The sequence below is a fragment of the Metopolophium dirhodum genome, chromosome 7 (genome assembly GCF_019925205.1).
Source record: "Metopolophium dirhodum isolate CAU chromosome 7, ASM1992520v1, whole genome shotgun sequence".
Lineage (NCBI taxonomy): Eukaryota > Metazoa > Arthropoda > Insecta > Hemiptera > Aphididae > Metopolophium > Metopolophium dirhodum.
In genome coordinates this window covers 22,228,587-22,254,902 of record NC_083566.1, presented here as the reverse complement: position 1 = coordinate 22,254,902, position 26,316 = coordinate 22,228,587, and the positions used below count along the sequence as shown (strand labels likewise).

Below are 26,316 nucleotides of genomic sequence, written 5' to 3'. Positions count from 1 at the left end.
ATATACAAATGTAATATATGTAGTATACTAATATGTATATTAGTATATGATGCTCAATGACTCAAACCCGGAATTCGCGAATATCGGATGTTTATTTTTAAGAATCACGTGGGGTAGCTATAGCGCTGCGTGGACGAAATTCGCGTACAATTTAAGCAGAACGAACGGATTTTTAATTCGTTTAAAAATAACACGTGACCATTCGTCGTGTTGTTGTTTTGTGTATGTATACCTACTTTTAAACTTTTTGAGTGATGAGTGTTGAACAATTCTGGAAGTGCTAAAATTAGCACTTAGATAATCCTTAAATTAAAAAAATCAAGTTGAAACATTTTAAATGTGTACAATACTGTATTATATTTGAACGGAGTGGTCGACACGAATTATTTTGACGCTTTACACAGTGCGAAGAACTTGCAAATATCTTTTTCGTACACTGATTTCAATCTTTCAAGAGGACGGGGCTTAACACATTTTTTTTTTTAATAATATGTGCAAGAGCAAGAATTTAATCTTTTATGGTGGTAGAAAACAGTTATACACCTAAAAAAAAAATTTTGTGTACCTACTACAGGATTTTGTATTGGAGTGTTATCGTTAAATATACGTCATCAAAAAGCAATAAAATATACTACACATCATATATCGCCTATATTATGGAAACCATAAACTGTGAAGTCTTCCCAGAAGACTGTAAAAAAAAAAGAAAAGATTTCAAGTTTCTTCTCGGTAGACAAACTTGATTTCCCGTGATACATTGTCACATTGATACCTGTAGGCTATAAACTAAGACTAACCATATGCAAAGAAACAATATTTTACCGTTCTCACAATAGCCAGTAGAGCACTTAACTACTTAAGTGAAATATATTGTACTCGTCTTGTGCTAACACATCATCACATTTACTCTACCGTTCCTCAATCCTCGTTTTTTTTCAGTGATTCCCCAAGCCCCAAATGCAGATATTTTCGAAATCGATGGATAAAATGATGATAAAAAAATGTAATATTGTGTAGATACAACCCGTGTAGTACACAATGCGGTATTATATAACGAACACATTTTTATTTGTACGCATTTCAAATTTGATGAACGAAAAGGCAGTCATACGGAAATGCTCGTCATATTACATAATATACACGAAAATTGTAAGAAAAGTAATTTGTTGCTGAGTATGAAATTAAAATTATGGAATACCATAAAAGAAAAGAAAACACCTAAAAAATATAACTATGCTAAAAAATATGTAGTATTAAGAACTTAAAAATATTTATCAACATTGACTGAAAAATTAAGTTGGTGTGTTAAATGGGCATCCCTCACAAGTATATGATGTACATAATGTATGTTGTCGACTGTTTTATGGACGATAAACTTCTGTCGGACGCGTTTATTTCAGAAAATTGGCCGATATGACCGACGCCGACAAATGTCATTGGTAGTACCTACTCATCGACGGTAAATGCGGTGGCCCAGTTTCGCCTGATAATATTTCTTGCCGAACCACGTGATATATTACAAATATATTTATATTTTGAAGATTATAGGTGTATAATATTTTCATAACCGGCATATAGAAACGATTTGTTAAATGTAAAGAAAATTAATAGATTAATAATCTGCCCGAGCAAATAAATAATAATGTCATAGGTAGTTAATAATATTTATTTATACAAGTTCTCAAATACTGATACTCTGTTCAAGACTAATATACATATGAAAATAAAGTAAATAAGTACATGAAAACGTTATTTTAATATAAGAATGATTGGCCTTTTCATAATGGCTTACCTCCAAGCAAAGGTGGATAGACTATAAATCGGCCATGCCGGGAAACTGTCTTAACCAGCCCAATTATCTAATTATTGCTAAATACCATACGAGATTTCGGGTCCAATTTGCATCAGCCCAGGTGGAGATTTCCATATCTCCTCACCCTAGTCGATCCGCCCCTGCCTCCAAGTGGTAAATCTAAGGAACAATCGTAAAATAAATAATCTCCATAGCCCCTCTCACATACAAAAAAAAAACAATCGAGCACTATATAAATTACCCTCCTCTGAGTTTATATTCCATATTGTATGATATAGAGGTCAAAGTATATAAGTAATGTATACAAGATGGTGTTACTGGTATTAGTTGAAAACAAATAGGTCAGCAATATGTATAGGGAGATTTGTTTATTTTGTAGGTATATCTATTAGTAAACCGCAAATGAATTAGTATCAGTCGTTTATTCAACCGACACGGACGGGTTTTATTATAAATGTATAATAGCATGGTAAAACCGATGTTTTTTCAATTAAATTGACTTCCACGCCCTAATATGGTACGTGGCGAACGGGAGCAGAAGAATCCAAGGAGGCGCATATAACCGACTTACATCTTTACCCACAGTACACGTCGTATATAATACCTAGGTATATATACATTATATTCGACGACGGCGTTTATTAATGAAAATTTCGTCTTACGCTTGGAATTTTAATCTGAACTTGGCCCAAGTCCCTTGAGGTGAATATTCCGATATTAATATATTATATTATACGGACTGATGCGACGGCGCGGCGTCGCCGCTCGCACGTTATCACGTAGGCAGGTACCTACGTATAATAGGATAAAATAATATATTTCATAAAACGACAAGACGTGTACGCAGAGTCCGAGAGAGCGCCACGTAATTAAAAAAAAAAAAAAAATTGAATTATAATCCCGTAAGAACCCGTGGGCACACACAGTAATCCGATATTTTTGCACCGTTTATATTTTTAGGCGCCTGTCATTACGTATTACTATTATTAATAATCGGATCGCCGGGCTAAATAATATGATACATGTGCTTATAACACACGGTGCCGTGACGGAATGGCGTCCGAGGCAAACCCGTTGTTTAGCAGCATTTTATATTATTATTTTAATATAATATCGCATTATTTTTATTTTACGGCATGTATATACAGGGTAAACGATTTAACTGTTCTAGCAATGATTTTGAAGAAAAATAATATATTATGTTGTTTGAAAAATAACTGAAAGTTGTATATAAAATAATATTCCTGCAGAGAAAAAAAACATGCATGATGTTTAAATTCTGTATCGTGGAGCAGAATATTATGTCTATAATATGTAACTGTCGGCTTGTAAAAATTAAATTGAAATTGATGCAATAGGCAGTTGCTATTTTATTTAAAGTTTAGATATAGGTAATACGAATATTGTGATGTGTGGCGGGTAGGTACCCATCTGGCAGATACCCTGCAGTAGTGTATAGCAATAGTTCTCACATCAATATGTTAAACGCTCGCCATAAAATACTACTCAAGTGATATTTATAAGTCAAAATGTCTATTCAATTATTTCGATAAGAAATAATGAAATATAACATTTTTTTTATGTCGTTTACCGAAAATCCTAATGAACAATATTCGTAATACGAATTAGGTTTCTTTGCCAAAATGTTATGTTATAAATACTAAAAACTGTACAAAAATAATTTTATGTTATGAAATAAAAACGTTCTCCGAGAAAATAATAGCGTTGCTGGTTAAACTGATCACCCTGTATATACGTTTCATTATAATTTACAGCACACAATAGCACATCATAATATCACGATATTATATACGAAAATGTTAATTTCACGTGTCTATATCGCGGTCAGATTTTGTTCAACGTAGTTTATAGGTCCGGGTTTCTTCTCCGATACTCTCGCGAGCGCACACGCACACGCACACGCACATACACACACATACGCACACACATATACGCTTAGTGAAACCACAGCCATAGTGTCTTTTTTCACTTGAATCGCATAATTTTTTATTTTTTTGGTCTTTTATACTTTGTCGTCATGCCCCTAACGTTTTCTCTTGGCTACGGTATCCGGTCTGTTTATTGTTTAATACGTGTATTTAGTATATTAATATAGGTATGTTCGATGGTTCAAAATCTAGATTCCACAGATAACCTAACGTTACATCCATTATTAATCGGTTAAATCAACTCTATTTTACTGTTGCAAAAATAATAATCTACAAGAATCAACAAAGTATTAGTTAACTACCTATAGCCTATAATATGTAAGTAATCAAATGACAACTAACAAAACCAACTATTACTCAAACAATTATGTTTAACATAATATTGTCAACAATATAATATGACATTCAACGAAACTAATAAGTAATGGAGCAAATGGTACAAATTGTAGGATATTGTACAGGCATCCAGATAGTAATAAATAATTAGTAGATATGTTAAATTTTTATTTAATATACCTGTGAAACTAATTAAATTGAATGTAAGAAGATATTCTTAAATCTCAACGAAAACTATTTTGTTTCATAAATCTGAGACAAGTCGTACACGCAAATTCAATACATTGTATATAATATGATCTCTATACATATCTTATAGAGCCAGCTGGGGCTATTATTGACTTCCATTGTGTTTATATGTTACATAATATTATGTATTGAAAGATTTCCATACTAGTCGTTAGTACAGCGTAAAAAAAATGCATTGTTTGAATATCAATATTTTGGCAACGTTGCACGATTTTTATTATAAATATTTCGATAGCTTATTGACTGTGATAATAACATCCTAGAGACAACAAATCTGCGGTGATTATTTATTGGTTGAAAAATCAACCTGTACGTCGTGTTCATCAATAATAAATCAACCATGATCTAACGTTTTGAACAGTTTTATAAATTTGATCAAATCATAAAAAAAATTGTAATAATTGCAATAACTAAAGGTTTTCAAAATATAAATTGTATACTGTAAGACATAATAACCATGACTAACTTTGCATCGACGTTATCATTTTGTATGTAAAATATTGTAAAAGCTTCCTGGTAAATTATTCGTACTCATTTCATGACAATAAATTACATTTAACCATATATTCATTTATGATATTATCGTTGCCTAGTCGTCTCAATTAGATCGTCTGGACCGTGATCAACATTGAATAATTAATGATTGCCTGAGATAAGATATTAAATTCATTAACACCCATAAACTTTAATTATTTCTTGTTACGAATACATGTTATATGCTCGGAAAATTTTCACCCTTGTAGAAAATATATTTCTAAAAATGTGTTTGACAGCGTAATAATTACTGAAGAGTGATATATTGAATATTCATTTATTTTTTAAGGGGTCAACCTTCTGCAGACTCAATCTTGATTTGTCTTCATTGGCAGACATTAATGATCCCGTGGTCGAACTTGACCTATATCTGTAAAATTGAAATTTAACTTCCATGTGTGTAGCTATTACATATACTATTTTAAACTATCACGTCATGAGCGCCTGTGAAAAATAATAAACCGTTATAGCCTACTGCAGAGTATAGGTATAGCGTATAGAGTATAGGTATTTAATTAAGTGCATTAATACATGAATTTATTTTTACAAAATATAAAACTTTTGTTGAATATATTTATTTAAAAAAAAACTCTTACAAAACCTTGAATCCATATTATAATTTTAATATTATGTACAATAATATATCTTAAATAATAAAATTAACGAGTAACATGGGTGGAGATGATAAAACACGCAATTGATTCCAACACCAAAGTTTAAAATTATTTTAACGTTAAACATAAACATTAACTTATGTAATTTCTCAAAACGGTCCAGGAGAAGTAATACGAAAACGGTCTACCCTCATTTGGCTATCAAAAACAGAAAAAAATCTTCAAAACGTTAAATACAATATTTAAAAGTTGAATAGTGTTTTATTTCCTTATAAAGTTATAACCATATAATTTGTATGATATTGTATTTATATTATTACAATCATCTCCATAATTCAGTAAGTTGAACTAGTTTTTGCTAAACCATCGTACCCTAAAATGGCGTGAACAGGTTTTTAGTATATAATATTATATGCCCATGTATTTTCGATATTTATTCTGCTAAAAGAACAAAGTACACAATATAATGAACCTTGCATAAACTTTCAAATTTTTAGACAAAGAAACGAAATTTTTATCAACCTAAATTGAATAAAGTTGAACATTCAAAAGGCCAATAATGAATACCTTGGTTGCTTAAGAACATCTAAAATTTATTTTGAAAAATATTATATTTCATGTTTATCAAATTATAGGTAATACAAATATTTGATGAACATTTGAAATCTGCAATTTTTTTTTAAACTGTTGCTATATTAATAATCAAGTTTTCTATCAGTTTTTATTAGTTTTTCCCAATTGTTATGAAATGCACAAGAAAATATGTTCTACTTCCGACCCCCAAAATACTAACAAGGTCCTACATGTAAAGGTAGAAAACTCATTAAAGTTGAAGATTGAAGCAATTTATCTACTAAAAAAAGTGTTGTCAGATGTAAAAAAGAACCATACACACATCACTGTAAAGTTATAATTATTAATAGGATGTCTGCGCAATATTGTTTCTCTCTCTGATCTACGCACAACCTAGAAAAAAACGCATTTATGTACAATGGATTCTTATGCATTTTGAGTAATCTTATAGGGTAAACTTTCTTACAAAAATTATAGAGGATCATTTTTTTTAGGGTTTTATATATTATTGTTATTTAATTTTATATTCGACTTTAAAAATAAAAAATAAAATGTTTGTAAATTTAATTGACTATTAAATTGCATTTATACCTACATTTATAGACAAATCGATGCGCCTATAAGATTACTCAAAAATATAGATGCATTGATTTTACGTGAATGCGTTTTATCTATGTTGCACATGGACCAGAGAGAGAACTCAAACAATGCGCTTATATCCATTACAATATAGGTAAGTGATTTATCACAGTGCCGTGTTATTTTATTTTCGTTCATTGATCATAGGTAGGTTTGATATTAAATAATAAATATAACTTATAAGTTATAAGTAACTAGTACTTTCTACATCCCTTGGAATAAATTCCATACAAATTAATAACTTGACAAGAAAACCAACTTAAGTGAATTCAATTAAAAAAAAATATAATTAATTACATAATATCTTATATTACTTATATTACTTATATTACTTATATACAATAATAAACGAATAATATTAAGATAACGAGACTAAAAATAATGTTGACAATGGTCTTTATTATTACAAATTTGAAAGAAATTATAAAATATTACCGTATTACAAAATTTACTTAGTTGACCATAGTTATAATTTAAAACCGCACTTGTTGTGGTTTCCTCAAATCTCTCCAATGGTACCTATATGTTTATAAATTGAATCTAGATTATAATGTTAAATATTATAGTTTTATTGATATATATATACATATTTTATTTTAGAAATACCTGTTGCCTTTGAAAAGTGTCGAAAACTCGGTACTAATTGAACCGTCTGTAGTTGACGAGATATTTTACCAGGTAGATAAATCTTTTTCACTATATCGTATGCTTATTTACACGTATTAAAATAATGTACTCTGATCTTAGATACCAGACATTTTAATGGAGCACGAACAATTCCTAAAAGATCTACATAAGCGTCTCGAAATTTGGGACGCACATCAGAGAATCGGTGACATCTTATTAGAAATGGTTTGTAGGGAGAAACGTTTGTAATATAACTGGCATGGAAATTATTTTGTATGATTTTTTTTTCCTCTATAGTTTTCGAAAAAGCCTGTGATAGATTCATATACATCATTCATAAATAACTGGAAGCAAGCCAAAGAAGCTATCAAATCGACTTGCAATTCAAAACCAGCATTTGCAAGATATTTAGAGGTATGCAAAAACAATTATATAAATTGAGTAGATCGTTTTAAAAAAATGTTTCTTCAAGAATCATATTATTATCAATTTAAAATGTACACAAATTAAATATCAAATTTTATCTGTATATTTTTGTATTACAGTCTACAGCTCGAGAACATAAAGGAAAGTTGGCACTAGATTCACTTCTCATCATGCCTGTTCAGCGAATACCCAGATATGAACTTCTCATACAGGTATTTTTTTTTTATCAAATACCTAGGTAGTAGGGTTAATTAGTTTAATTATTCATACCTATTACCTACATATAATTAAATATTTAAAGGAAAAACTTCACCAATTGTGATTTATGAATTTATTTTGTCGATTGTTGTCGACTTGATGTTTTCATGTAGCTATAATAACCAAATCTCCTCAAACTAAAATATTTTGACTTAAAATGTCCTAGTAAAATAATACATATTATACACTTGTGTAGACGTCAATGTATATTATTATTATTAATATTGTTAAATAGTCATTATTATTATCACTGTAAAGAATCGATTTTTAGGTTCTTAAAAGTTTGAAGTATGATAAATAAAAATGTCACACCTTTGATTTTAAATTTATGTGCCTATCATAGATAGAAAAATGTATTTAATTTTGTACGAATTAGTGTTAAAATAACTAAGATAGCGTGTAGATTTTCACTTACTATAAGCTTGATGTTGATACCACATAAGACGTATGGTCAAAATAAGTACTTTTAAAGGCAGTAATTTTTAATTATTTTGGAGTTTATTCAACAGCTATAATTGTTTTACGATTACACCAATTATAGATTATTCTAATTCCACTTACTATCAAAATAACATGTAGGATAAGGTAGGGTAAGTCCGCGATTAGGGTAAGTGCTTTTTTGACTAATAAATTAAGCCGAGTTTAATAATTATATTAATTTAAAACTTATTATCATATTATAAATGTTAAATGGAATATATTATAAGGCAACACTATATTATAATTGATTTTTGATAATATATTTTTTGATTAAAAATTCGAGGTTATTTTTTCCGATGGTCACCATCATCTACATTAGGTAATTACTTCACGAATATTGAAATATCCTACTTTCATTCCTATACGCGTTAAACCATTAGACTACCTGTCATGATGGGTATGGTACGTATGAAAAATATATACTAATTAAACTAGTCGTCATGGGTATCTAATGAATTGTATTTCATTATTGGAAGTTTTGCATAGGGCCCGTAAAAACATTGTTTCGTATTATCACAAACTTGGCGTACTCCCCATATTTTGTGAGGTAATAAAAAATAATGATTTTACTTATATATTTATGTATATCATACCTATTATATTTATTTTCCTACTTGGGTGGTGATGTATTTACTAGTCTCCAGGATTATTGGACTCTCCAAAGTTGTGTAGGTACCTACTATATTATATTATATACATATTGTGTATTTCACAAATCATGACATATTAATTCAAAAGTCTTAAATGCATTCCGAATTTATATTAATGCTAAATAAACTATAGGTATTTTAAACTTTTAAACGCACATCATTTAATTTGACAAACAACATTATAATTATTCAAAATCACATTATGTAGCATTTGTTATTTTTAGTACAGTATTAGTAATAAATCTTAAAATCAAAAATTTAAAAAAAATACAAAACCTCTGTTATTTTAACAAGGAAAAATATTATACTATTTAACAATATATTTAGAGTAAAATTATTAATTAACATTTCTATGATTATATTAACAAGAACTGCTTGTCGATTATCAAAATATTCGATGGTAAATTTATCAAACATGGAATCGTTCTTAATGAAAAGTTATTAATGAATACAATTTTAAAGTCACATAACAAAAACTTGATTTAATCGTTCATATACAAAATTTTTTTTTTTAAATTCAAATATAGTATAATATGGTTAACTATAAATATAGGTACAATAGGTACATAATAGGTTTTCTAGGTATACGTAGTGTAGGACTTCAACAATTAATACAACACCCCAATGTTTTAATTGAATATACAAATTACAGTTAATTTAACATTTAGGTCCTTAACAATTGATTGAAACCAAATTTAACTCCAATATTCCTATGTGTCTGCATCTACCTCTTTATCCACCATTCAGCGAACATATTATTACGTAATTTGTTATATAATATAATTTTCGTAGTTATTTTTATTTTTTAACTATTTATAATTTACTACTAACTCAATGGTCTTGGCAGTTGTCATTTCAACATCTACCAATAACAGGCATACACGTTTGTTTATCTCCATTATTTACCACATTGTTAATATACCTATATTAAACTGAATTATACTATAGATCGAAACCCAACTCAATTTTCCTTTTTTTATTCATTAAAACATTATTTAGTCTTACGGGCCGTGCACGACTTGAAAACTACGTGTAGTAGGTAATTCATACTTATTACTATAAGTGTTTTTGCTTTGATTTATTCAGACGCTATTAAAACACACCGAACCAACGCATCCAGATCACGAGTCACTGATCGAATCGCAAAAACAAGTGCACGAAATGGCCGTAAAAATCAACTGCACCGAAAAAGACAATATGGAGCTGGAGCAGATTGAGTCTTTGATCGACGGACTGATACATTTGGCGGCCACCGACCGAACATTCCTCAGACACGACTTGGTGACCATCGTTTCCGGGCAGTCGATGAACCGTAAGGAACGAGCGCTTTTCTTGTTCTCCGACTTGCTGATCGTTACCAGTATCAAAAGAAAAAGCGGAACCATACGTAAACCATCCACGTAAGAGGAACATCATTATGTTTAAGGTTAAATAGATACCGGACGTGAATGGCGCAAAAATCTTGAAAAATTATTTTGGAGTTGTGTTCTATACCTACTACAATTTGAATCTGTCGGATATAGAAGTTTTCAATGTGGTGTTTGCCACACGGTTAAAAATCTTTAGTTGATTTTATATTTTAACAAATTTGTTAGAAACAAACAGTTTGTATAGATTTTGAATAGTTGAATACTACATTATCCAATGGTTTATAATAAAAATAATATCAGTGTATTGTCGAATTAAACATATTAATCTCTACAGTATATGTTGACACACATATATTGTAGAGATTAATTTATTAATTAATTATTTAGCTCCAAAACGGAGCTAAATAATTAAATTTTACATTAGTATTAAATTATTTGTTGTTCAACTTACATTGATGTATTGTAATTTGTATAAAAAACTTCTAGATCATTTACACATATTTCAAACTATTTTAAAAGTCATTTGATAAGTAAATTAATTTAATATAATAAATTCATTAAGTATATCAATAGCGATACCTATGATCGAAAAATATTTTGCTTTGGAATGAGGAATTAAAAAGGCAAATTGTCATAACAAAAAGGAACAAATTAAAATAAAAACAATAGCAATAAAAATATAATTTATTTTCAGTTATGTTGTTTTGTAACCACTTACAATTATGTACAAATGTTTTTTTTCATAAACATTAATAGTTTTTGAAATAATAAGTGTTCTCCTATATACAAGGATCATCCAGTATATTATGTATATATCCATTTACTGTGTCATTGTAACAATGTAAATACCTAGTTGATAGTCGATATGTTTATTTGGCGTTAGGTAAGAAACTGTAGCCTGTAGATACCGATCCATTCCCATCGACTATAAGAATAATTTGTCTAATTGTATTTTTTTTTTACTTTTAGATGTTTTAAAACACCATCAGTTATTTTGACATCGCTTCGTTTGTTAGGACGTAAACAGTACTGAGCTTATTTTAAAATCGATTGGTGTTGCATTTACCCAGTGCCGTTGTGATCAGTAATTTCAGAGGCAATTACCTCTAAGATTTTACTTAAATAGAGGAGTGGGTTGTAGCCGGTGGGTTCCCTAGTAAATATAATATGATATACTCAATAGGTAGTCAATAATGATATGAAATATAATTAGTTATATTATATTAATACATTATTATGCGTTAATACTTGGGATGTTTGTAACTTGCCTCCGGACAATTTTTAGTTCACCATTATGCCACTGCATTTACCTCTATGTTATAACTATTATCAGTTTTAACTAACGAATTTTAATTATTTTAACTATCGCTTAATGCGAAATCAACACCAAGAAGCTCCCCAGCTTGAAATCAACACATAACTGTGTATAACATTGACACCAACGAGTGTAAAATCAACTACGGATTCCTAACTGCAGCTGCAGCTTAACATAACTCTTCTTTAGTTCTTTTTGCGCCATTCGTTTTTCTATCTATTCGTGCAATAATATCTCGTATCCGTTGTTAGTCGTTGCAATTAATGAATTAGTGCGTTTATTTTTACGAATGCGTTCGTTTAAAATGTACAGATTACTTAGATGGTAGTACAAACCACGCAACCAAAATATATTATATAAAAGACTATCGAAAACATTTCTAATAAGATTTAAAATTTAAAAATGTTACATGCATTTTAATGTAATACACGCTAATGAGCCAAGAAAAACAGTATGAGACGTTTATAATAGATGTTTTGAAATGAATTCTGTAAAATATTATTATTGGACATTTTACAGGACTACGCCAAACAGCGTCGTGAGCAATTTAGAAGCAAACAAATATAAGTTACTTATGAAGATACCATTGGATGATGTTGAAATAGTTAAAGGTATAAAATATTAACATTACTGTCATTTAATAATTAAAAAATTTGGTTTTAGATTCAATATATCAGTAGGTTATAATAGTATAACTATATAAGGTTTTATATATTAGTTACAAAATTTAAACACTTATAACTCATTATAGGTAACTTTTTATTTCAAGTTTTTCATGATCAATTAAAACAATATTTCTTTCACAATATATATTATATATTAATATGCTTTTATATTTAAATATTATTTAGAATTTAAAGTGTACACAAAAAACGTGTTGATTCAAATAAATTCAAAAAAATCTGTTTGATGTTTGCAAATTAATTATTTATTTATTCACTAGACTAAAGTTAAAACTATGTTATTCAAATTTATTATTTTAAAGACTGCTAATGCAACTGTCAGAACAACACTGTTTATTATAACATTGTTAATAGGACGCAGTCATGCAGATACATTGTATACTTAATAAGAGATAATATAACTTGCACGTTTGAAGTTATAAATTTTCCATCATAAATAATTAAATACTCTTTGGTATTTCAGTTAAAGATGAAAACGTTCGCCGTATGCTTCGCGAAATGGAGTATTTGTCGGAAGATGTCTCCACGCTGACGCAAATGACAGATATGGTTTCCATGTTGCACTGTCCGCACAGTCATCTGGAAGACTCGATTAAAGATATGCTCAGTGCACTAAACAAACAACTGTCAGAACGGCAAGCCAGTGACACTCAACTATGTTATCTAGAACTGAACTTGCACACCAGGTAAACAGAATATTTACGGTGCAGCGTAGGTACGGCGTCTATTGTGTGCGAATGGAAAATTTGAAATAAGAAAACGATTGTTTTAAATTAATATAATATTGTTGATGAAAACTGTAAGTTAAGGGCCAAATTATATATAAAAATAATTCTTCAGAAAGAAAATCTATAAAAAAAATTATATTATTAAATCAAAAGGTGGATATAAAAAGTAAAACGCACATTAAGTTATTATAATATGCAGTATAACAACTTAACTAGTAGTTATTACTTAATTAACAGGGAAAATGATTTTCGATATGATAAATCACAAGATCGAATGGGATAAAAGTTTAATATACCAAATTTTTTTTAGGAATGGTACTGAGACCGTGTCAATAATGTTTTCGAAACCAGAAAAACGAGCAAACTGGGAAGAGTCTTTTAACGAGGCCAAACAAAAACTCGGTGAGTACAATAATATAGGCGAATTAGTAATTCAACAATAATGCACCTGATGCGTCCATAGGTCATTCTCTAAGAACTAACTTTGCGTTATGCATTCATACGAGCACATTAAGGCTACATAATAATCTATAATCTATATAAAAATCAATCTCTATTTCCCTTGTTCACGCCATAACTTGAGAACGCCTTGACTTATTTGGCTGATATTTGTTCTGTTATGTTCGTAATTGTCAGGACAAGGTTTGTACTAAAGAAATGTTTAGGAAAATCCACCGGAAAAATAGGAAATCTGGATGGCAAAAGAGACGCAGTCAAGAGACTATTTCATTGTATAGGTATTCGATTCCAAGCAGTAAAAATATATTATGTATAGGTTTGTGGCTAAAACGTTCGGTGGTTATAGTCATACAACGCTATACTTTGCGTCATCCCCCATAATATACACATTCTTTGGATGCTTTTGAATGTATTTAAGTCATCTGTCGCGACTGGAAACACGTTTCTCACCGGTTATTTTTTTCGTGCATTTCAGTCCTGTCCACGGACCGGAGACCGAATGCTGATTTCGTCGGCCCGGTACCTATACGAAAGACCCGAGCTGGCTTGCAGTTTACGTGTGCAGCGCCGGCGTTGAACCAAAGGGACGTGTGGGTGTGCAACAGTGACGGGTACGTGGGCCAAGTGTGCGTGCTGAGCCTCTACCCCGAGCCGACGGTCACTTCGTGTAACGGCGTATGTAACGCACGCATACTGTGTGTCACCTCGATACCGGCACCGCAGCGCGTTGAGTAAGTCGCCCATCTGTGCACTGTCTACATCAAGGGTTTTATGAAAATATACTGTGATGATAATTTAAATTTTTTCAATTTTCTTCTCCACTTTGGTTCGATCAGTCAAGCCAACAGTGCCAACAAGGACGATCAGAGCAGTAATCCAGAGATCAGCATATCGATCGAAGACTGTGCTGAGCAGACCGGGCCGGACATCAAATTGGACAGGTAATGAGCGTTATGTGTTCACAGAAAACCATTAACGATTTACGCACTCAAGAGTCATATACAGGCTGTGCCAATTCTAAAGTTTGGAGGGGGGGATGGGATCCATCTAACGGCGATGCACCGTTTGTATAAAAGTGGCTCGAAATTTGCTTCAACAATTAAAAAAGCCAAGAGTATAGAATTTACAAACTCTTGATCTAACTATAGATACAAGTGTACATAATTAAAATAATACTATATAATCATAATTTAATTAGAGTTAAGTTATATAAATGTATAGTATTATATTGTAGTGTTGTAACTACTACTATGTATTCATCACCTAACTTAACATATCAAAATCAAATTATATGTAAGATATAATTGAATAAAATTGTGCTTCAAACCAATGATGGCTATTAATAATTTCCCTACAAAGAATGCCAGAAAATATGTTTTTAAAATATTTGAATACCTCATTAATTTTATTTTTTAACATTAAAAGTTGTAAGAAGTATAAAAAAATAAAAATAAATGTGTTGGGAAAGACTAATATTGTGCACAATAATATTATATGTGCAGCTTTTTTTATCTACTAAGAAAATGCAATCCTTAAACTAGCATTGTTCGTAGGATGTAGGTAATGCTACAGCAGTTCCAGTATAGGTATACTCATATTGTTTTGTCACACAGCTCGTCGAGTGAAGAGGATGATGACAAGGACGCCGGTCACGATCGCGTCCCTGACGGAATGTACCCCACAGACCCTGTGGACTTCGAAGGTGAGCCAACCATGTGGTTGGGTACAGAGGACGGATGCATACACGTGTACAATTCGATGGACAACATTCGCATAAAACGAAATAAAGTTAAAATTCAACATGGGTCTGCGGTGCATTGTATCATGTAAGTGCATCACGAAAATGGAGAGAACCATTAATATTAATTTTATAATAATATAATACGATTTAAAAATGTATTATTATATTATTGTAAGTGATTTGAAAAGTAAACGGAACAATGATTTGATTACTAACTACAATTGAGTATTTTTATATAGGAAATTATATAAAAAATTTTTCTGTTTAATAGATATCTGAACAATCGCGTTTATGTTTCATTAGCAAATGGCGATATTTGCATCTACTACCCAGACACGAGTAAGTATACAAAAATATATTGATATTTGAGTGTCAATGTTTTTAAACAAACACAATATCTTACACCTTCTAGACGGTAGTTGGAATACATCGGATCCGGTGACCATCAACGTTGGTTCAGCTGCTATCCCGGTTTCCAAAATGTTGCCTGTTGGTGATAAGCTCTGGTGTTCATGTCACAATACTGTTAAGATATTTGACACGGTCACGTTACAATTTCAAGTGAGTAAAAATAATGACAAAGTTGTCCACAAAAAAATTACGGTTATTCAATAATTTGTAAATTGCCCACTCATAATGCAACTGCCTTAAACTAAAGGCTTGGACTAGTTATTCGGACGAAAGCATATAAATGCTACCAATTGATACCTTTAAACTTTTAATATATTTTCGGAATGTTTAATAATATTTAAACATTTGTGTTGGAATAAAAAAAGATTCGGTCAATTACTGTAGAAAATTCATGATAATATGCACACTTATTGTCGACAAAGGTGATATTAAAATAAGTACCTATGCTAAAATATAAACTATAAATTATAAAATATCTATAAGCTCAGTATAATAATAATAAAAAAAAAAAACTGTACCTGCAAATAAAACATAAACAATTATTAAGTTATGTTTTAAATTCAAAACTTTTAAAATGGTTTAAATAATACTTTGAAAACAGCAATGGTGCTGAATCTTATAATGTTCATGCGTATAGGGCAGTTGATGGGTACTGCAGGATAGATGTACTCAGCATACCACGGTTAGATGTATAATGGGGAGATACTCTCATGTCTCAACATTATTGTATAAGCTCCGAGTATACGTCATACCTATAGTAAATATAATAGTTGATGAATATATTACACACACATTTCAACATTTGGTTGGTCGGCATTCGCTAATCGCCATTGACATATTATTCGGTTAATATCACTATATACTTCTGCAGTGTGACGATGCGCGCATATTTTGTGCGTGACCACTAACCCGACCTACAATCTCTTAACTCTCAACCGCTCCGCTGCTCCCCCCCCCCCTATCTGACCCATAACCTATACCTTTATCTCGCACGATTATTATACCTACCTATTTATAATATTATTAATGTATATACAACGTGTGCATATATACCCACAGTGTAGGTACCTATATGTGAGTGATATTATATGGAAGCGAGTTACTTACCCGTTTATCGTTTTCAGCATTCTTTCGTGATCGGCGGTGACTCGAACCGATCGATCACCAACATGGTCGTGTCGGGAATGGGCGTGTGGCTGTCTCTGCAGAACTCGGCCGTGCTCCGGCTCGTCCACTCGGTCACGTGCGAAATTCTGGCCGAAGTGAACACGGCACCGGCCGTCACTAAAATGCTGTCGAGTAAGTATATACCTGCCTACCTATATATACATATAATGTGTGTCGCACCGTTTTCCGGTCGTGTGTTGTCGTGCCGATATAGTTCTGCGATCGTTTCACTGCGACATAATAATCTTATGTATAGGTAACATATACGACTAATGTCAATATATATAATAGTCCATTTCTTGTTTTTTTTTTTTTTTTTTTAATCGCATTTTTTACCGTTTGTCCTTTGCAGGCTGCGACGACATCATAAGGCAACACAAAGCGGCGTGTCTTAGAGTGACGTCGCTGTTGGCGGTCAAAGACCTTTTGTGGATCGGCACCAGCGCGGGCGTCGTCTTGACCATGTCCATACCGGCCGTGGTCGCGAACTCCGGCAAACTCGTCACACTCCCTGTTCCTATTGGTTAGTTATTACTCTAAACCTATGGTTATACCTAGGTTTATGTATAAGACATTCTGAAACATGCAGCGATGTTATCTCTAAAGCATGTGTGTGCCGTGTGGGGAGGGAATGGAGTGGAAAAGTCTTAGGATCATCTCGTTCATCAAAAATCGCACGGAATTTATTTTTGCTAGGCAGTAATTACAGTATAACAAGTTTGTTAATAGTATAACAAATCAAGAATCTCAATGCTTAATATAAATAAAAGTAGATGTTTAAATGAAGTATAGGTATGCAAGATAAGAAGTTATGTTTTAAATTTAAAACTTTTAAAAATAGTTAAATATTTATATGTATTTTTAATTCAACAATTTGTTAAAAGTATTTGAAATGTTTTTTTTTCATGCAAATGTAAAATCATTGTTAAAATATATTTTTACAAGACTGGCAGTAAAACGAATTTATAATTTATCCTAAATGTATTTGAGTATTTGTTCTGTTGTATTAATATACTCTTTTCTATTTCCCACAGGTGTGCCACACGGTCACACGGGCCACGTGCGGTTCCTGACTCTGGTCGGCCATTTGCCGCAGAATTTTTCCAAACAGCGACGGCAATCGTTGAACCAGAGGAAGATGAGCTCGTCCGGCAAGCTGCTGCTGATTTCGGGCGGCGACGGGTACGAGGATTTCCGGTCGACGGCCACGTCGGAAGTGGCTGGTCGCGAGGACTCTACTAACCACTTGTTGTTGTGGCACGTGTGATGGGTCGCGGATCCGGTGTAGGAAACGCATCCCTCAAATACATTATAGTCTCTGGTTTAAAGATCGTTCGTGGACCTCTGCAGATGGATATTATAAATTTTTAGTTTATAACACGTTTCTCCGATATTGCGTGATGACCAGTGTGCGTATGCACTATGCATAGATAGGACAGATAGGTATCTACTGCAAGTGGTCTGACAGTGGCGCCGAGCATAACACTCAGATCAGTTCACTTGATCCTTTTAAACTATGTTGGGTTGGTGGATGGGTCGTTATAGAGCCAATAACTCTGAACGGAATCGTTCTTTGTTTGGTTCAAATCCGTTCCTTTATAATATATTGTATACCTACCGAATCGGTGTGTCTGATATTTTGTATAGATGTATCGTCGGCGTCACTGTAGCACGATCAATGTAGTATTAGTGTATCACCATTCAATCGATAATTATTTATTGTATTATTACTTGTTAGTTATTAGCATATATCAATACTGTAACTAGCGCACATGTATGTATATCCTTAACTACCCATAAAAACCTTACACGCACTATTGTATTCGTATTTGCGCGAGGTTAACGTACATATTTCAGTATTTGCTCCTATGATGGTTTTGCCGCTTTAGTGCCATTGTATGAATGTATGATACAGAGGTTCGCCAACATTTTACTGCGTCAAACCCCCTAACTCCCTATCTATATTTCGAGTGGATGTTATTATTAGGGTTTCCTCAATTATATGGAGTTATTAACGTTATTACGATGCATTTTTTTTCATGATTTTTCGTAAATTATAATTTATTTATTAATTATATTGAATATTTCGTTGTTTATAAATTCTCATTATTATTGCCATTTATTTTCATTATCGTTCTTTGTCATTTTCTTATTATCACTATTATTATTATCATTATATTTATCATAATTATTATAGTCGTATGCTTAAATTTGTGTTAAATAAAATTAAAATATTAATATTAATAAGTTATATTATAATTTTACCAAATTCATAAATATTGTAAAATTAAATTATACTCCTTTATTAGTGATAAGTATATACATCGAATGTAAGTTGCAGTTAAATTAAGTTTTAGCTAATTTTTGTTCAGTGAGAAATACATGTAGGTATTTACTTTAGGAATATCAGGTACAGTATTCCTAATTTTTTAACTTTAAATTATGTACTGAAGCCCGTTTAATTAATATTTATATTATTAACTAAAATATAGGTACCTAATTTATTTTTATTTTGTTTATATGTCAAGTAGAGTTGGATCTTAAGATTTTTGACTTTTAAGTTATTATGTAATTATTTGTTACCAAATTGTTATTGTATACCTAATTAATACTACACAAAGTTAATATAATTAAACATTTTGAATTACATGTTGATATTTTCAGAACCTACCTACAACCTAGGCAACTGTCCCAAGTATTATTTATCTATAATATTGTTAGTATTTTTTTTAAGGGACTGTATTTAAAAAAATAAATATTTAAAATAGTACCGAATGTCGGTGGGCTTTGGTACAGGATAATGTTTAAGGGATATATATATATATTATATATTATAGTGTTGAGGTATTATATTTGAAAGTTACGTTATATCATCGCATTTGAACAATTATTTCGAGCGTAGGTTAATATATATGACATTATTGTATGAATGGGGAGATCTATTTATGTTTCCTTTGCGGTTAATTATACATTCATGAAAAAATTCATCATCAAAGTAGGTAGTTACAGTCTAAACTCTATTTCCTACTGCTAAATGGCTGTATGAAACTTTTAAGTAGGTAGTATTTCTATGCCTAGTGACTGGAAAAAATATTAATATTAATTAATAAAACATTTAGACATTATCGTAAATATCAATACTTTTCTCGCTTTACTGGGGCGTAAGATGTTAAATGACGATGTAGGTATGGATCGAAAACAATTTGTAATTCTACTAATTTCAATATTATATAATATATTGTCAACTATTATTATAAATGCGAATTTACTATCAAATATATGTGACTCGAATCATTGAAACGTTTATCAAAATAATAATCATTTAAAATTATTATAATTGGTTACACATTAGTGCAAAATATATCAGTTAAATAAAGACAGATTCGATAATATCAAAAATTATAGTATTCAAATTTTAACAAATACACCTCTCCGGTCAACTACACATATTAATACGTCATATTATGTAAGCATTATACCGTATACTGTATAGACATTAGACATTCTATCAATTTTAACAACCATTTTTTTTTTTTTTTTTATCTATTTTATATTATAGTCTTAAATTATTTTTAGTTTAATATTTCCTTAATTATAACTGAACACAATCCGTGAGTAAAAATAAAGGAAGTAAATACAATAATTTAGTTTTCTACAGATAAAAGATTGTATTGTATTCCTATAAGCGAAACACATCGTCCAACTTAAATTGTTGTATTAGTTGGTAACCTCCTGAATTATTTAATTCTTATTCTTATTATTTTTCGCGAATTTGAAGCACGAAAAAATATCTAAAAGTATTTGTTAAGTAATTTTGATAAGTGAAATGTGAATTATGGTTCTTCTCCTACATTGTAGAATGTTACCAACAGATCATTATACAGGTAAATATATATTTAAATTACATTGATTACAATTTAATTTTTTTTCTTATTTGTTAGTTTCTTAATTTATGTAATTAAAATATAATATATATGACTTACGTACTTTCTTTTAATGAAAATATGTCACAGTTGAAATATAATCGGTTGATGTAAAAATTTTAACATTTTAATTTATGGTGTGAAATATGGTGTGAATTTTACACTTTAACACTAATTATTGAATGAAATATAGGCGTGTGACGTCTTAGAGCCGAAATTCTGAATGGTGACGTTTGTTTTACGTGTAAAAGTGTCTAGATTAATACAAAAATTTCAATCATTAAAGATAATATTTTTTTTATGTAACCTTAAATGTTTTTTTGAGTTTATGACACAGCAGGTGTGATAATAAGTTTGATATACTTTCTAGTTTTTTTCATAGTATAAATAATTAAACTATTATAGTAAATTTAGTAAAATTTGGAAATACGACGCGAGTCATGAACTCAATAATTTTACTTAATTATAATTAATAATATATATATACAATAAAAAGATATATTACATTTTAAATCACATCATCTCTTAAAGCACATAAATATACATATACTTGGAATTATGAAAAAAAATTCTGAAATACTATCGTAAGTAATTAAAACTATTGTTTAAATCAAACTACTTTTACTCGTAAAACATCGGTGGCTGCTTCCTCGTCAGTTCTGTAGACGTCTCGCGGCTATTCATCAACTCTTATTGTTGAATAATCATTTTTTTAACTTCGGATTTTTACCAAAACCTTTTTTATTATTTTCACTACAATAATACATCAATAAACTTAAAATTAAAAAAAAAAATTCAGTGTTATTGTGATGTCCTTTAATACTAATTATATTTATCGGATATTAAAAGTAATGTATAATATAATGAATCAACTTTAAAAAAAATATATAATAAATAATAATATAAAAAACTAATACTAAATTAGTTGGTAATTATATTTCAATGATCTTAGTCAAGGCATGTCGGATTTTTAACTATTTGAATACATTTTTTAATATTTAAGTAGATGTTCAAACTTGAAACGCGTGTGTAAGCAATTTTAAAGCATGTTAAAGTTGTTGACCACATGTTTAAAATCTAAATAGTATGGAATAAAACATATTTTTTTTGTGGCAACGACGGCGCGTTAATTTTTTTCAATTGATACATTAAAACAATTACAATTACATAACATTTATACAATAATTATAAAACATACTCAAATGATTAACGTTACTAGAGATAAATGCAACTTGTACGCCAATAGTGTTACACGTTTAATTGTTTAAATGTGTAAAACAAGTTCAACTGCTAACTGCTAAAGCTAAGTAAAACTAAACGAATTAGTTTTTGATTAGTGGGTAGTAAAAGTTTTATAATGCTCTGTGTAGATGTATGTAGCTATAGTTTGAAACTTAGTACCATTTGGTTTTAAAAAGTTAAGTGTTTTGTGGTGAGTTTTGTGATTAATCACCCGGGCAGATAATTGAGTTTTATCATCTCTGAAAAAGGAAAAATATCTTTTAATGGTTTAATGGTTATAGTTTTCAACAACCTCGACAACTTTATGCGTAGTGTCATTTCAATTATACTTTGTAGTTTTATATTATATTTAATTAATATAAATGTAATTTTAAATGATACGAAAAAAAAAATACAAAAAATATAGCATCTCTGCAGTTATACCAATTTTTTTTTATTATTAATTACAATAGTTATTTCTTTATATTTAAATATACAGGATGAGCCCAACTACATATTGTACATGTATAAAATTTGAATACAATTCAATTTATATTTATTGAAAAAGATACAATAATTGTATTACCTTATACTAATTGTACCTATGGTCCTTATTGACCAGTTTCGTCAATTCCAACAAAAGTGTGATTATGGTAAAGTAGTTTAAATTTCTGAAAGGTACATGTAATGGGAAAATGTTTTTGGAACTGATTGCTGGGTCCTTTAGATAGCTGGGCAGGGGTCTCCATTTTACCATTAATTAGTTTGGATAGAAATTATAAATTATCTTGTTTTCTCCGATCGACAAGTTCCATGGCCCAATGAACGTCAGAAGTTATATTATCTTGTAAACAGTTTGAAATCCTCAGTAGAGCCAACACGGAGGAATATCTTAATATCATTACCAAATACTAGAAAGTCACAGTGTCGGGTGTTGTACAATTGACGTTCGTGAAGTTGGCCCACCTAAGTACTTCAATTTTTTTTAAAGCTATGCCATTATTTTGCAAGTTATTTGCAAGTATTTGCAAGTCTATTTTTAGAATTTGCAAGTCCAAACTTTCACCGTGAATCCAAAAACTGAAAAGGTGGGCCAACTTCACGTAGCCCACCCATTTTGACCGAGAACTTCAAAATCGGTATCAAACGAAAGCTAATGATTAGCAAGTATCTGAAAGCCTCTTTTTGAAATTTGCAAGTCCATCAGGCGGCCGCTATAAACTTTTGAACTTGTGAAGTTGGCCCACCTACTTTGTCCTAGAACTTCAAAATCAGCACCAAATGAAAGCTACTGGTTAGCCAGAATTTGCAAGTCTGGTTTTAGAATTTGCAAGTCCATCAGGCGGCCGCTATAAACTTTTGAACTTGTGAAGTACTTAGGTGGGCCAACTTCACGAACGTGTACAATTGTGCTATAACCTTGATACCATATTGTTTAAAGGATAGATATAGCAAAAATAACAGGAGACAAATACCCACCTTGTGATACATCTGCTGAGGAGAATTTATAAAGGCTGAAACTACGAATTCGCAAGAGCTCACCAAAACCGAGATCTAAACACATGCTTCCCACATCAAAATTTGGGTCCCTGTACTAAATGTTTTTGCGGAGCCTATAAAATATTATTTAATATAAAATAAGTATTCCTATCAACATTTCAAAAATTACAAACTCGTTTCAACGGGCCCCTAAAATAGCCGGGCCCCCGAACTCCGGGTCCAACATCTCCCCCTTGTGGGGGCCCCGTGACCACACATCGACAAATCGTTTAATAGAGCACGCGGTGGACCACGCTGTCAAAATACTTGGCAAAGTCCAAATACGTCGAATCGACCTGCAACGTTTTGCTAAAGCCGCAGTAAAGCGCCTCGAGAAACTTCCGGAGAATATGGGTTAATTCGATATTGCCGAATCGCACGCGCATAAAGTGCGACAATATATACGCGTATTGGTGTATTCAAGGTGCACTGCAGCCGTAGAATTCGTTTTTATATCTCTCGTCTTCCGGTGAGACAATCGCACCTGACGTCGTGGCGCGTCCGCCTAAAAATAGACGTCTGCCGCGCCGCCCGGCTGTTGGCGACGCGAGTGCAGTTTTCGAAGCAACCCCCTCCCCCCCACTCCCCCCGCCGTTTCACCGTCCGTACTTGAACGGTCGGCGACAATGCACTCGGCCGAACGCGTTTTGTCGTCGTAAATAGTCTTCGACGCGTTTACTGCAGTTTTGGCACGTGCCCTGTGCACGCGTCGCGACCGGCGCCGCGTTATCGCATCGCAGAAAATATAGCCATACAGGTATGACGAGGGACTACAGCAACACGATTTTTCGAAATCGAATCGTTTACGACAGAAGCGAAATCGAACCGACGTCGTCGTCGATCGCACATTTTTTTTTTGAAAAGTTTACTGACGATTTGATCCCGATACTTTTTTTTTTCGTCTCTGCGACGCGCACCGCCCCGTATACCGTATAGTGTATACTATATATAGTCCTGCACACCACGGTAGTTACACCACTCTGTATAATATAATACTATTACTATTGAAACTACCACCTATATCTCTACAGAGTTATACAGAGTTACTCAAATGTTATTATGCTCTGTAGTCTATGAGCTACGCGGCACACGTTATATAATATTATTGTGTTGTGTAATAGGTATTTGGCTCGTTATCGTAAAGCTGCGACTTTTCCATTTTTTTTTTTATCACTTTGGTGCCAGTAGATTTAGACAAATTCCATGCTAATAATTATCATAGTCATATAACGTGCGTGGGTAACATATAATAATAATTATTATTACCCTATGGCTCCATATACGATTGAGTCCTAATTTAATGAAAACACGTATTGGTACAATTTGTCTAATTTTTTTTATTTATCTTTTCGTAGGTACCTCCCAATTATTTAAGCGATTCATTTTACATAACAAATTTATTTTACTGAAAGGTACATATATATTAGGTAAAATACATTCAGTATATTAATCTATATTAGGTATGCTCTAAGATACTGGCAGTACATTCAACTATTATACAAGTAAATATGTAGATAGGTAACATTTAAATAATTTTTGATTTCGGAATGACCGATAATCGTTCAATTCAATGAGTGAATAGACGACGGAAAATATGATTTATTTGTGGTATTGACCGATAAGCTATAAGTACTGCAAGGTATGTTGTGCGAAAAAAATAGATGTCTGGCCCTAGAATATTATAATATAGATACGATGTCTTACTCATTTGAGACATCTATTTTAACAGTAGAGTACACTTAAAATGCAATATCGTAGCCAGGGGGTGGTTTTGGGTGCTAAACGACCGTATTTATATCAAAAATATAATGTTTATTATATAGGAATACAAACCATTAGATATACATCGTAATTTTAAAACATAATTTATATATAAGCACTGTCAAATGTGTCAATAATTGTTATCAATATAAATACCATCATTATAAAATACATATTATAATTCATTTAAACAATTTATGACTACATTGTAAGGAGTGTGAAATCCTGCACAAATTACATTTTATTACGAAAAAAAAACCCCCTAAAAAAATCCTGACTACGCCACTGCTTACAAGTTATCTATAATAGTTAATAATATGACTTTGTTTATAGTGATTTTGGATGGGTTATAATTTATTTTAGGGTGGTTATACTAATATATAGCAATATTATACGTAGTTTACATTATATTTCAAATATCTTCAAGTTGAACTTTAGTTATGGCACGCTGTAGTGTGACATCACTATGACCACGCCCAAAAAAACAAATTATGCTTGAAGGAATTTTGGGTGAATTACAAATTATTACAAACGAAATTTCATATTCGTACATTAATTTAATATAATAATATGTATTATGTATTTTTAAAGTACCTACATTATAAATAGTTATATTTAGGGCTAATTAGCATTTCAGCATTTGTATGTTTTTTCCTTAAGTCCAAATTGATTGGTTGTAAGATATTGTCCACAGACATTTACCATTTTTTTAGTTTTTTTTCCGTAAATATTGTTAAAAAAAATGTCACTGGGTTAAAAGGCTTGACTAAAATTTTAAAAAAGATTTCTCATAAGTAGTTCATAATGCAACGATAAAATAGTAATAAACGATAAATAAATAATACATAAA

At 31.1% G+C, this 26,316-nt stretch overlaps 1 protein-coding gene across 1 annotated transcript in view; it reads left to right on the top strand.

Annotated features, from left to right (window-relative positions):
• LOC132948494 (rho guanine nucleotide exchange factor 17) overlaps positions 1–19,830 on the top strand; it is a 78,506-nt gene extending 58,676 nt beyond the window's left edge. Inside the window, exons 5-20 of the mRNA XM_061018983.1 lie at positions 7,308–7,385; positions 7,455–7,559; positions 7,632–7,748; positions 7,880–7,972; positions 10,235–10,548; positions 12,353–12,444; positions 12,980–13,202; positions 13,555–13,646; positions 14,179–14,434; positions 14,540–14,644; positions 15,317–15,529; positions 15,716–15,783; positions 15,857–16,005; positions 16,980–17,154; positions 17,375–17,545; positions 18,057–19,830. Coding sequence (XP_060874966.1) covers positions 7,308–7,385; positions 7,455–7,559; positions 7,632–7,748; positions 7,880–7,972; positions 10,235–10,548; positions 12,353–12,444; positions 12,980–13,202; positions 13,555–13,646; positions 14,179–14,434; positions 14,540–14,644; positions 15,317–15,529; positions 15,716–15,783; positions 15,857–16,005; positions 16,980–17,154; positions 17,375–17,545; positions 18,057–18,289 — 2,484 coding nt within the window. The 3' untranslated portion in view covers positions 18,290–19,830. The remainder of the gene's footprint in view (positions 1–7,307; positions 7,386–7,454; positions 7,560–7,631; positions 7,749–7,879; positions 7,973–10,234; positions 10,549–12,352; positions 12,445–12,979; positions 13,203–13,554; positions 13,647–14,178; positions 14,435–14,539; positions 14,645–15,316; positions 15,530–15,715; positions 15,784–15,856; positions 16,006–16,979; positions 17,155–17,374; positions 17,546–18,056) is intronic.
• Positions 19,831–26,316: the final 6,486 nt, after the last annotated feature.